The sequence below is a fragment of the Pempheris klunzingeri genome, chromosome 7 (genome assembly GCF_042242105.1).
Source record: "Pempheris klunzingeri isolate RE-2024b chromosome 7, fPemKlu1.hap1, whole genome shotgun sequence".
NCBI classification, from domain to species: domain Eukaryota; kingdom Metazoa; phylum Chordata; class Actinopteri; order Acropomatiformes; family Pempheridae; genus Pempheris; species Pempheris klunzingeri.
Genome location: NC_092018.1, coordinates 16505934 through 16518328, shown reverse-complemented (window position 1 = coordinate 16518328; position 12395 = coordinate 16505934). Strand labels below are relative to the sequence as shown.

Below are 12395 nucleotides of genomic sequence, written 5' to 3'. Positions count from 1 at the left end.
TCTGCCAGTGACACACACACACACACACACACACAAAACAGGAATAAGCCATCTAGAAACAGCCCCTTCGCCTGTCTGTTATCTGTACCAGCTTACCTACTGTATCCATCTTTGTTGGGGTAGATTGGAAGAAGAAAATGTTTTCTGGGAACAAAGGACAAGTATTTCCTTTGTGCTTCCAAGAATGTCTAAATTAAAATAAAGTTAGAAATTGGAGTCTGAATTTGAGATATTTTTGGCTATAACAAAAAAGTTATGTGTGAGAGCTGATGTTTTTGTGAATATAAAAAGTTCCATGTGAAAACATCTTCACCTGTGCTCTCTTTCTTTAGTATGTGAAATTAAAAAACTCAATGTGAAACACAAATGACAGGAAATTGTTTAAAGTGTTTTAAAACGTTCCTTCCAGGAATTCACATTTTCACATTTTAAGTTAAAACTTTTTCTTTGTCAGTCCAATTAAAAACTGTCCAATGTTGATTGTGGGTTTTCAAATCTGAATTCAACACTTTTTTACAATTTGTATTCAGTTTTAGTAGTTTGTATGTAAAATATTAGCCCTGATTCGCACTGCATGACACGCTGCACTTCTACTGTGACATAAGCCTGTAGCACCAATTTCAAATCACCACAGGCTGTAAAGACTGTGCTCTCTATGACCACGTAAAACTGGTAGAAACAAAGTAGAGGGAAAACAAACAGCCAATAGACATATTTCCACAGTTTTCCTCTTCGGGTTTTTTTTTTCTTTTTTTCAAAAAGGATGTGTGAAGCTCAGACTGAATGATGAGCTCTACTGTACAACGAGGTCACGGAGCAAATTTCTGCTCCCAGTGAAAAACAAGAGCCAGAGAGCCATTAGCCCTGCACTCCGGCTGCTCCGGTCGCTCCACGCAATAACCCAAATCAACTAGCTCCACTCTGTATTGGCTAATGGGACTGAGGCTGTTTCAAATGGAGAAAACCTCTACACACTCTCTCTCACACACACACACACACACACACACACACGCGGAGAGAAAGACGCACAGATTTCCTTCTCTCTCTACTAGATAATACAGAGTGAAAAACTAGGCCTGTCCACTGTAGACCTAATTAAAAGTAAGAATTAATGGAGAATGGAGGATTCAGAGAGAGCAAGCAGAGAAAGAGCGGGAGGAGGGAGGAGGAGGGGGAGAGATTTGTTGGTTCAAATATGTACTTTTTCTCTATTATTCAAATGAGCAGCCTGCATCTTTTCTAAAAACGCAGAGACAAATTTAGCGTCCTGCACAAAGTAGACTTTAACTCTCTCTGAGGATTCTCGTAGAGGATCATCCCTTAAAACAAAATTACACCCTGACTTTATCCAAGGCTAGATTTATGGCAGATTGCTGGTGGGGGAAAATGTGCAACAGAAATTGTTGAATGTCTCGATGTAAAAAAAGTTATTTAAAGCAAAAAATACTCTTATAATTTATAGTATCACCTATCAGACTCTCTTTAGTTCTGATTCTGATGGTAAAGCATCAACAGAAATTGCAAAACACCGGAAAAAAGGAGGCCTATTTATCAGATTATTTTTAAGTGTATGGATATATGAGCATGAATACAAGAGTTAAACATTACGAGACTAACTTTTAGCAATGTGTGTGAGAACTGCAGAGGTTATGGCCCTGTTGTCTGGACTTTGGGTCTCTGTCTTACCTGTGACATCTGCTGCCATCAGTCCCTCAGCCCTGATGACCTTCACCTGCACCACGCCGACATCTTTCAGGTTGTGGAATGACCTCCAGATGCTCTGAAACATCACAGGAACAGGGGTGAAAGGTCAGAGAGGACTGCAAATTAGCACTGAAGAGAAAGTCAGGTCAATAGCCTGACATTTCATGAAGAGAGGAAAGGGTAGAATATGTCCTTTAACAGTCCTTATTTGAAAATGTAGAGCTGGCATTTATAGTTGAGTCTAACAGAGGACAAATGGCCAAATTTAATTCCACTGAGTAGCTGCGCTTGCCTGTTTGAAATGTTTCCTAACTTTGTACTTTTTAGAGAAAAATGGAACTTTGATCTTGGTAAAGATGATGAGCCATGCAGAAATATTCTGTAAAAGGTTACAGTGAACAAAAACGGTACACAAATAAAAGTAGAACAAATAAGGAACATTATAGACAACAGGCAAGTTCAGCACAATAACATGTTAAGTAGAACAAGACAGAAAGTAGTAAAACTGAGTAGATTTTAGCATTATACCTATTCCTATAAAGCAATGAGAAGAGTAACTCAAGGTGAGACTGCAAGTGTTGTATAAACTATACACTGTTCACTGTTGTAATTAGAGGACGTGCTTTTGTGGTTTTCCGAGTCACGTAGTGTTTTAAATATAGACCATGAGGAGAAGAGTGCAAGTCTGAAAATGTTGTGGCAGAAAATGCTTTTATTGTAAAATGTATTTGGCCATCCTCACCCCATCTCTAACATGGACAAAATGGAGAAGTTTGAGCGCAGTATTAGCAAATTGTGAAGTGTACTATTGTATGAATCGTCAGTTAACCCAAAGCGTATTTGCTGAATAATGCAAACTGTCAGTCTGGAGAGTTTAATTGAAAATGCTGGTATTTAGTTTTTAAGTCACCCCATGAATTGCTTCCTCGCAATATTGTGTGTAAAAAAAAAAAGAGGTGTTAAGAGGGTGTGTGAATAGCAGGATTTGTATCAGCATTAGACAAAAGTGAAACATCAACAATCAAAACTCTGTATGTGCAATATATCACAAAGCAGGAATATGAGGGAAAAAATGGGCAATCTGTTTGATATTAACGTGTCTGTACAGGGCTCATTGTATACTGACCACGCTTCTGTTTGTGTGTTTGTTTGCTTTAAAGAGAGATGGAGAGAGAGAGTATTAGGCTGATAATATAATAGAGATATTGTGGTGAGTAGACACATCCAGTGAAGCGTGACTGGGCAGTGATATCATTGTTTTGAGGCAAACACACACTCTAACCTCCACACACACAACCCAGTTTACACAAGACCCAAACAAAAGAGGAAAACCAAGCGCACAAGTTTACTCACACTTGCACACTCTCCCCCCCTGATATTTTTCTCCCTCTTGTATTTTCACACACCATAAAGACACACTTACATACACAGTTTAGAGGTGCCATGAAGTTCTGTGTTTGTAATGAAAGAAGGGAAATATTTTATGTACAAGGTTTTAATAAACCAGGAAAATGAATGATGACTGTGAAAAAACTAGTCTGCAAATCTGCAGAACAGAGGGAGACCTGTGGAGATCAGCGTCTGGGCCATGAGGTACACACACACACACAATCATACACTCGTGCTTTTGTTCACACCCAAATACTCAGGTATAAACACATGCATAGAAAACCTACACTGAGGCCAAATTGAGTAGCATGTCGGCGTGTCTTAAAAGCAGAGTGGAAATGCACTTCACTTCAATTTATTTCTCTCTCTCTGGCAATAACCCCTTCCATCCCCACAGGAGTAATTATAATTTAAATTTCAGAGTCAGGGCCAGGCTACAGACTTAATTCATTATTACCAACTCTGTCAGACTCTGCCTGTTTCCAGCGATATCATTGTCCAAAAGCTCTCTAAAGGAGATGAGAGGGGAGAGTGTGTGAAAGAAAAAGAGGGGAAAAAAAAAAAGAGTATGTGAAAGAGACAGAAAGAGAGAGGGAGAGAGGGGACAACTCTCAATTTTAAGGCACGATTTCTCTGAAGATACAGCTGCTTGTTGTGATTATTGAGGAGAAGCCAAGAAAAGACACACGGGGAAAAAGAAGAGTCAGAGAGAGGGCATGAGGGAGGCAACAGAGCAAGAGACGAGGGCAAACTAAAGGCTGACTAGTTAGTGTGTTAGTGTTCAACAGTAGAACATGAGCTGATAACCTCAGTGGGAATTGAATGTCAATGCTTTTTTTGGTATATCAAAAACTATGCTGAGGACTCCCACTGAATGGTTTGTCAAACTCAGTCTTTTTTAACTCATCATTTAATCGGAAATCCATGCACCTATGCCATTCTTTCACCAATTTAAATGTATCTTAATGTATTTTATTGGTCAGTTTTGTTGTTATCTTGTTTACTTGTTTGATCAGACAGCTCCTGACTTTTTCCAACTTTGGACTGTATTTAGTTAAGGCAAAGTTCATGCACAGCTGCTTGTGGTTAAACATCTAACATTTGCAAATGCTGAATTTATAGGAAATCATTTGTGGATTTAAGTAAAGTTTCAAAAAATTGTATTTTGGTACTAAAAAGACAACAGTATAGTCATTTTAAACGACACCACAGCATTCAAATTGATACACAGATACACAAAACAGAGACTGAATGAAAAAGAGAGACAAAATTACATCTTTAATGTATGGATGCAGAGATATTCCTTCACCCACGCTCAATCCCTTCCTCCCACCGTACAGGCTCCCTGAGGGGACCATTTAGGGTATAGCCACAATCCCTGATTGAAGACAATACACCCATCCTCCACAAGGACTCAAATCCTCATCAGAAAGATAGACAGCAAAAAATCGAGTAGATGGACTGACAGACAGGTAGAGAGACAGAGAGACGAGGGGAGGCCAAGACCGACTCCCACCCCGTCATTTACATCTCCCTACACCCCCATCAGCACGCAGACGGAATGACGGGGATAAGGAGGAGATAAAAAGGAGGGATACAGTGGAGAGAAGAGAAAAATGGAAGGGCAGAGTTGGCTTTCATAAAACAAACCCCGCCCTGTCTGTGATTGACATCTTGTCACCGTGACATCTTTTTCCTGTCTCAGTCACACTCTGACACACACACACACACACACACACACAAATGAATCCGTCCCGGCACAGGCTTATGACTCGCTGTCATCTTTGCATCGTGTCACCTTTCATCAGCGCTCCATATAACAATTCACACACACAAAGCATCTGCCCAGCAGCAGTGCAGTTCAAGGGATGTTTAATAACATGACTGCGAGAAGCTCAAGCACATACCAGACACTAGCAACTTCCTTCTCTTCCCCAAATTCACACTCCTGTTCTTCAACTGTCTGTCAAGATTCTCTACCAAAGTTTGCTCTCTTCTCGTCCCATACTTTACTGCAGCCCCTTATCTCACTTTCTGTCCAGGTTGTGTCCTTTCTCTTCACCTCAGAGCAGTGCACCCGAGTGGGTGGGAGAGGTACTGAAGGTGTGTGTGTGTGTGTGTGTGTGTGCATGTGTGCATACATGGGGGTGCGTGGTGAAGTGCCACCACTTCAGCGGAGGTCACCATGTCCTCCCTCTCTCATCCACCCTTCTTGCGGCCACCTTAGGCCCATTAAGAGCCATTAGTGTGTGTGCTCCTTTGCCGTCATAATGCATAAATCTCTTCCTCTCCTTCTCCCTCTCGCCCTCTGTCCCTCTCTACTTCTGGGAAGCAGTAATTAGGGATGAAGGAAAGGTTACGGTGAGAAATAGTACATCTAAGGCAGTTGTCACTAAGTGCATTGCACCGTGTTGCATATAGCTCCGCCATCAGCTGCATTCAAATTAGTTTGCAGTAGAAAATCATGTGTACTCATTCACACACATACATGCAGTACATGTAGGAAGTGTACTGAGGCACGCACAAACCTGGCAGACATACACACACACACACAAAGCCATCACAATGCAGAACAGCTAGAATGAGAGAGGCATTAATGAGCTCTGCGCTAGCATCAGATCCCTGCACTCAGGTGTCTATTATCTGCTTTCTTCAATGGCCACAGATTGGGTTGAGGAAAAAACACCTGCCAAATACAGCACAGTGACCTCATTGTGACCACGTAAGGTGTTGTGTGTGAACAGGTGTGTGCTTCTGCGTGTGTGTGACAAAGTGACAAGGACGTTTCTGGGACTTAAAACCACTAATGTCTTCTTATAGATTCAGATTATTAAACGGGGTGTGCATCTATGTAGGTATGGCTTTTCTTTTTCAAAATATCCACACTCTGCGAACGACTGCTACACACGGCCTTCAAGTAATCTTGTGTGTGTGTGTGTTTTCATGATGAGCAGGGTGGGCCACACTGCTGACGGCTGGGACGAGCAAAGGATTTCAATTGTCTTCTCTTCCTCATTCTAATTTGTGAGGGTATCTGCTCTTTAAAGCTGTGATGATGACAGCATCGTACTTGTTTTGCTCCGCCAACCCCCATCGCTTTATTAGATAGCTGACGCAGGACCACAGTGTTTTTGCATGGGTCTGTATGTGTGTGCCTGTTTGTGATTAGCTGTAGTGGATGCTTTGTGCAGGCTTATAGTGGACAGCTGATTTCAAGCTGATAATACCAGTCAGTAAAAATGTGCCCAAGCATAATAACATACACCAACAGAAGCACACACGCACACACAGGGTAGATTAGTGGGCTTTGAGCAACACTGTTATGTATTAGAGGTGGTACTTGGTCTTATCAGTGCTCTTTGATAAGGTACATCTTTATTAAATTCTCCGACTGAAAGACGGCCAGTCTGGGGAAAAGGAATACGTTAATAGGTAGAGACCATTCAAGTCTTCTAACCGACCTCGCTGTGCCCCTCCATCTGCAACCCCCCACCTTCCACCACCCTCTATCACTCCATCCCTTCATCTAACGGGAGGGCCACAGTGGCAACAGACAAAGAGTCTGGGCTGCCAGGAGAGCGGGACAGAGATGGGGAGTGCAGGAGAGAGAAGGAGGCAGGAAAAGAGGTAGGCGAAGGAAGGGAAATGTCTCGCCTTCAGCCGAGCAGAAAAACGGGGTCTGCACGAGTTGTGAGAGAGGTGAAATAGCTTTTTCTTTTCATTTTACACGCCTTCCCTTCCCGGTGCAACCCTCATCCTTTACCTCTCGCCCCCTATTACACACACTCACACACACACATACACTCACATGCCCCCCGTCCTCATTTTGTGGCTGTGAGGAGAGGCACAGCGTGTGTGTCTCAGTCCTAGAGCTCCCCCCTCTGATCTTGGGAGGCTGCTGCAGCGCGGAGAAGAGTGGCCGACCTCCTGTGGCTAGCCAATAAGGCACCGCCACGGTTATGTAGGTCGTGGCACCCGTGTTCGGCCTGTGGAGCCTCACCGCTGGTGCCTATGCAACACATCGAAAGGCGCATTCACGCACCAGCTGGGAGGTACCGTTAACTGAAATCAGAACACATCCTATAATCTCACAAACACAGACGACGAGCTACTTACTGTACAGTATGTGAACACGCGCACGCGGTACACCCACACATAAAAGCACACCTAACTAAGTGGTACTCATGGGAAAATGTGCTCCTACAAGACAATTAAATGTAATAGGTGCAATAATGATAAAACTAATTTTGTATCATTTTTGTTATGACGGCCTAAATTATACTAAAATCATTAAGTGAACAAATTTTATATTTTCTAAAAATAAGTTGTGAAAGCATGAAGGCAAATATGGCTGCAGCGCTGAGTGATAACACCACAACACATTCAGTTATTGTGCAGCGAAATGTCCCATATCAAGGTTGTCAGTGAATGGAATCTACGGAGAGTGTGTGAGGATGTGTGTGAGTGTTGTGGTAGCAAAGCGTGAGGATGACAGGGTGTGAAGGGTTAACTAGGCTAAGACAAAGACCTAGGCTGAAACCATTGTGTTGAGTGGAGGGCCTCTGGAGCAGATGGGGCCTTAGGGCTCTCTCTCACCCTCTCTCTCGCACCTTCTCTTCTCTCTCTCTCTCTCTCTCTCCAATACTAAGCTCAAATCAATAACAGTTGCCTAACAAGCTGAGACATTTTACGCACAAATAAATGAGCCCGCATGCATTAATCATAACTGCACAACACTCAACTCACTGCAGGATACTGATGCGAGTGCTGCACAATGCTGGTGGTGTGAATCAAAGCACCATGAACAAACTAGTGTTGTTGCCTCCATCCTTCCCAAATAGTTAGTGTAAGCAGGTTGTCTCAGTCGTGCCTGTAACAGACTTGTGGTCTCTCTTGACCTCTCAGCCACGGCGTTTCTTCCATCCCCTCCCTTTTATGAATCTCATCATCTTCCTCTTCACCCACTCCTCTGCTCTCATACCAACTTCAAACCACAGCTGCAGCTTGGTGAATAAGTGAGATTCTTCATAGAATGTGAATAAATTGTGACTTCACAACAATCAGAAGTCTGATGATAAGTGCGTGAGGGAGTTGTTGTTTGACACGTCAGTCTGACTCATGGCACAAAAGAAACAATACTTATTTGTCTTTGCAACTTGGATATGTCGCCATGCGTCACACAGCCATCAGTAGAAGAGAAGAAGCCACAGTATCAGGTATATCAGTCAATCAGCAATGCAAAGGGTGACCTCGTGAAATTTGTGCTAGCCGTGTGGGAAGGAATGATGAAAGGAAAATATCATGGCATTCTGCTTATCATCTACTTGTATTGATGCTCTCTTTTATTTTCAATGTTTTAATAACAATTTGTCTCCAAGAGTGCAGTCGGGTACAGTAATGCTGGGCAGGCATGACACTTTTAAAAGCTACAAAAAGGTCTTTCTAACGCATAGGTCTTTCAGTTGAGCGCTCGTTCATTGCGTACTTTCCTCACAGAAGTATTCACAAACATTATCTTATCCAAGCTGACACACACGCCAGCCGTAACTCACATATCTCTGCGTGATCTGGTGTCTCTCGTGTGGGTCGTCCAGCATGTTGACAGACAAATCTGAGATGGAGACGGCGGCAGAAGCAGTGAGTGTAGCCAGCAGCACCAGCACACCTTCACCTTCCTCCAGTGGTAGGTCCAGCTTGTGTGTGTGTTCTTTGCTGAGAAGTGACAGGTCGATGGTACACCTGAAGTGCGCACACACGCAGAAACAAATGGAAATAAAACCAGAATAACAGAGTTAGTTTGATACATTTTGTGGGGAAGCTGACTATGCTAAAACACACGCGGACAGTGAAAGAAAAAGCTAAGCAAAGCTACAGAGGACAACAAAGTCCAAACTCAAAGAGAAGCTACTGCGGCCATTTTTGGGGATGAAGATTGCAAACAAATGTCCATAAAGTAATAATTATAGAACATCTGTAAGGGGAAAAAATGACATAGAACAATGTGTCCAATACCCCTTTAGAAATAATCATACACTGGAGGGCACTGGAAATAATCATGCACTAGAGAATGGCATTAGCAACAGCCTAATAATAGTAGACAAATCATATGTGTACAGTGGGATATAAGAAACAGCAGGCAATTTAGCCAAAGCTGACGCAATTAAAACCTTTAAGTAGGCACCTGAGATCATCTTGTCTTAACTGACTTGATTTTCTGACATGTAGTTCCAGTTAATATCAAGGCAAGCCAATAGTAATTACTTGACTTGGCTCCAAGAGTTCAGAGCAAAGGGTTTCTCAAGAGCCACCATATGATGAAAAACTCTACTTTTCCACAGAAAATTGAAAGTTTAAATTTGCAGAGGAATGCTACACTTTATGGATATTGAATAGGAGGTACAAAATCATTAAGTCTGTACAAATTACAAACAGACATTTCGGACCAAAATTATTGGCTGAACAAGGCCTAAAAGCGAAAGATGTATCATTTTGGTAAGCTGCACCTGTTAAAACTCTACAATCTGACAAAAGACTGAGAAAGGCAGATGATGACCACTGTACCTTCCCATGAAGTCATCCTTCTTGCCAGCATCTTTGTCCCAGACTGTAATGTCCACATAGCCTCCCTGCTCATCATACAGGTGGAAGTCAAACTGCTCTCTCCACTGAGGGTTCAGCGTTTTGGGAATTGTCTGAATGAGCAACAGAAGGAAATACACCGTCTGTCCATTTGTCTTAATTGTTTATATGAGACATGCATATTTCATATAAAGGAGCCTATAATCCGATACAGCTGATAAAATATGGAGTTTTTTGAGTGAATTTTGTAAAAATGCACACAGAATGCACATCTACACTGTAGCGATGAGAACATTGGATAAGGAAGGAAAGTGCTCGACTCATTAGGAGTTCTTTTGTGTGCTGAATATTGAAATTAATATAATCCATCCATTGTCTATATTGCTTATCCTTAAGGGTCGCAGGGGGGGCTGGAGCCAATTCCAGCTGACATTGAGCGAGAGGCGGGGTACACCCTGGACTGATCGCCAGTCAATCACAGGGCCGACACATAGAGACAGACAACCACTCAAGCTCACTCTCACACCTACGGGCAATTTAGAGTCACCAATTAACCTGCATGTCTTTGGATTGTGGGAAGAAGCCAAAGTACCCAGAGAGAACACACACAAGCACGGAGAGAACATGCAAACTAAATACAGACAGGTTCAAGGCTCAAACTGCAAACCTGCCGGTCAGCAGATATGAACCAAGACCCTTCTTGCTGTGAGGCAACAGTGTTTACAACCGCAGCACCATGCTGCCCAAAATTAATCAAATCTTACAACAAAAATGTTCTATTCTTACTTTCATGGTATAAACAGTTTTATTCAGAATTACATGGTGGTAACAGCGAAATGAAGAAAATATTCTCAAACAGGAGTGTGTTTACCTTGCTCTTGTACTTCTGGTGCCCCATCCTGAATTTGACATAAGGGTCGCTGAGGCCGTTGGCATCCATGGGCTGGAGGCTGCGACCTTCTATCAGACTGATGCTGACTATACCTCGCCACAGCTGGGCTTTTCTGTGCACGTCTGACAGACGCATACTCTGATACTGCAGCAGAGACACACACACACACACACACACACACACACACACACACACACACACACACACACACACACACACACACACACACACACACACACACACACACACACACACACACACACACACACACACACACACACATTCACAAGATTGAACACAAACACCCAAAACAGAAACACACATGCATACATATAGACATTAATCAACCCCAACATAGAATTATGACTTTGTGAACAGAAAAAAATAACCAATATCAAAAACATCAAGACAACACACAGAGAGAAGCAGGCAAAAGACACACGGTAACACTTAAACACAAAAAATTTAGATAATTCACACAGTGGTCCCTTGACATGGTCACCTGACATCCAGAGCATCACTATGAGCTATAAAACATAGTAAGCCACTATTTAGTCAGCAAAAGTCTAAAATCCTGAACAATTTCGTGTGAATTCTGACAACCATCAACACTACTGGTGGCAACGTTTCATCCATATTTGTTAAAAATAAAAAAACATGTGGTGTAACCTCTTACTATGATTTTCTGTCCAACACGAATCTACTGTGGAAAAATAGCCTCCTTGTTAATATAATGAAAACTTTTTGAGGAGGCAAATGATTTGTAGACTTTCTTATACAATACGGGCAAACCTCTGATATGGCGTTACAGTGTAACTCTGTACATTTTTTATTCCATCTGCTTGTACTGCAAATTGACAGCGCAGCAAATTCAGATTGATGATTCTCCATATTTTAAGTCTGTTTTTCCCCAACAGTTTTCTAAGCACTTACAGGCCTATTTAACCTCTCTTTTAATCATGTCAGTATCCTTCACTAAAACAAAGAGCAGGGTATTTATTTGTCAAACAAATACACCCCTCTCCCTTTCTCTCCCTCTCTCTTTTTCCTCTCTCTCTCCCTCCCTCTTTCTCTCTCTCTCTCTTTCTCCTCCTTCCTCGTTAGGGAGAATTTATTAGCATAGCTTTTGTTTTGCGGGTGAATTTCATTAAACTCTGAACAAACCCTGCCTCGCAAGCGCAGGCCTTTGATCTGGAGACAGAGCCTCTTAATTTCCATTCTCCAGACATTAAACAACACGAATGGCTCCCTGCAATATAGCCAACCTCACATACAGCAATTCCCACATCTTTCATTGCTCCTGTTCACTTGCTGCTAACACACTGTATGCTAATGATGAGAGGTCGCTCTTATGTCCTATTCAAGCACCATCATAACTGCTACCTTGTTTTGGTGCTACATATTTCTTGTTACAGAAATCCACTGGCTATTTGGAATGGGAAACCTCCTCCCTCTGCCGGAGCACAGCAGAAGAGAGATCATGCTTGGAGGATATTCGGAGGATGAAAGTCTTTCTAGAGATACCAACTCTCAGTTTAAGAGCAAAAACAGCCTTGTACATTGTTCAACTCTTCTCAGTTCTTTGCGAGGAGAAAAAAACATTTGAAGTGCCAAAACTAAGCATTTTGCCTGGTGGTAAAGTTAGAGAGACCTGGATTTAATTTGCCTCTGACTCATAATCATTATCTCAGACTCAGACAATAGCTAGCATCCTTTACTGTGAGTTCAACACTCATAGATGCTTCATTAAAAAGAAATGGTTGTGTAAAAATAACCGTGTACTCTATGTAGTCGTGCATGGAGGCAGGGAGGCACTCAGGAGCAGCGCCTT

At 42.3% G+C, this 12395-nt stretch overlaps 1 protein-coding gene across 1 annotated transcript in view; it reads right to left on the bottom strand.

Moving 5' to 3' along the window:
- Positions 1-12395, bottom strand: part of mctp1a (multiple C2 domains, transmembrane 1a) — a 131204-nt gene that overhangs the window by 50705 nt on the left and 68104 nt on the right. The window contains exons 7-10 of the mRNA XM_070833397.1: positions 10544-10708; positions 9655-9785; positions 8646-8832; positions 1687-1780 (exon numbers count right to left, since the gene is read on the bottom strand). Of these exons, the coding sequence (XP_070689498.1) occupies positions 1687-1780; positions 8646-8832; positions 9655-9785; positions 10544-10708 (577 nt within the window). The remainder of the gene's footprint in view (positions 1-1686; positions 1781-8645; positions 8833-9654; positions 9786-10543; positions 10709-12395) is intronic.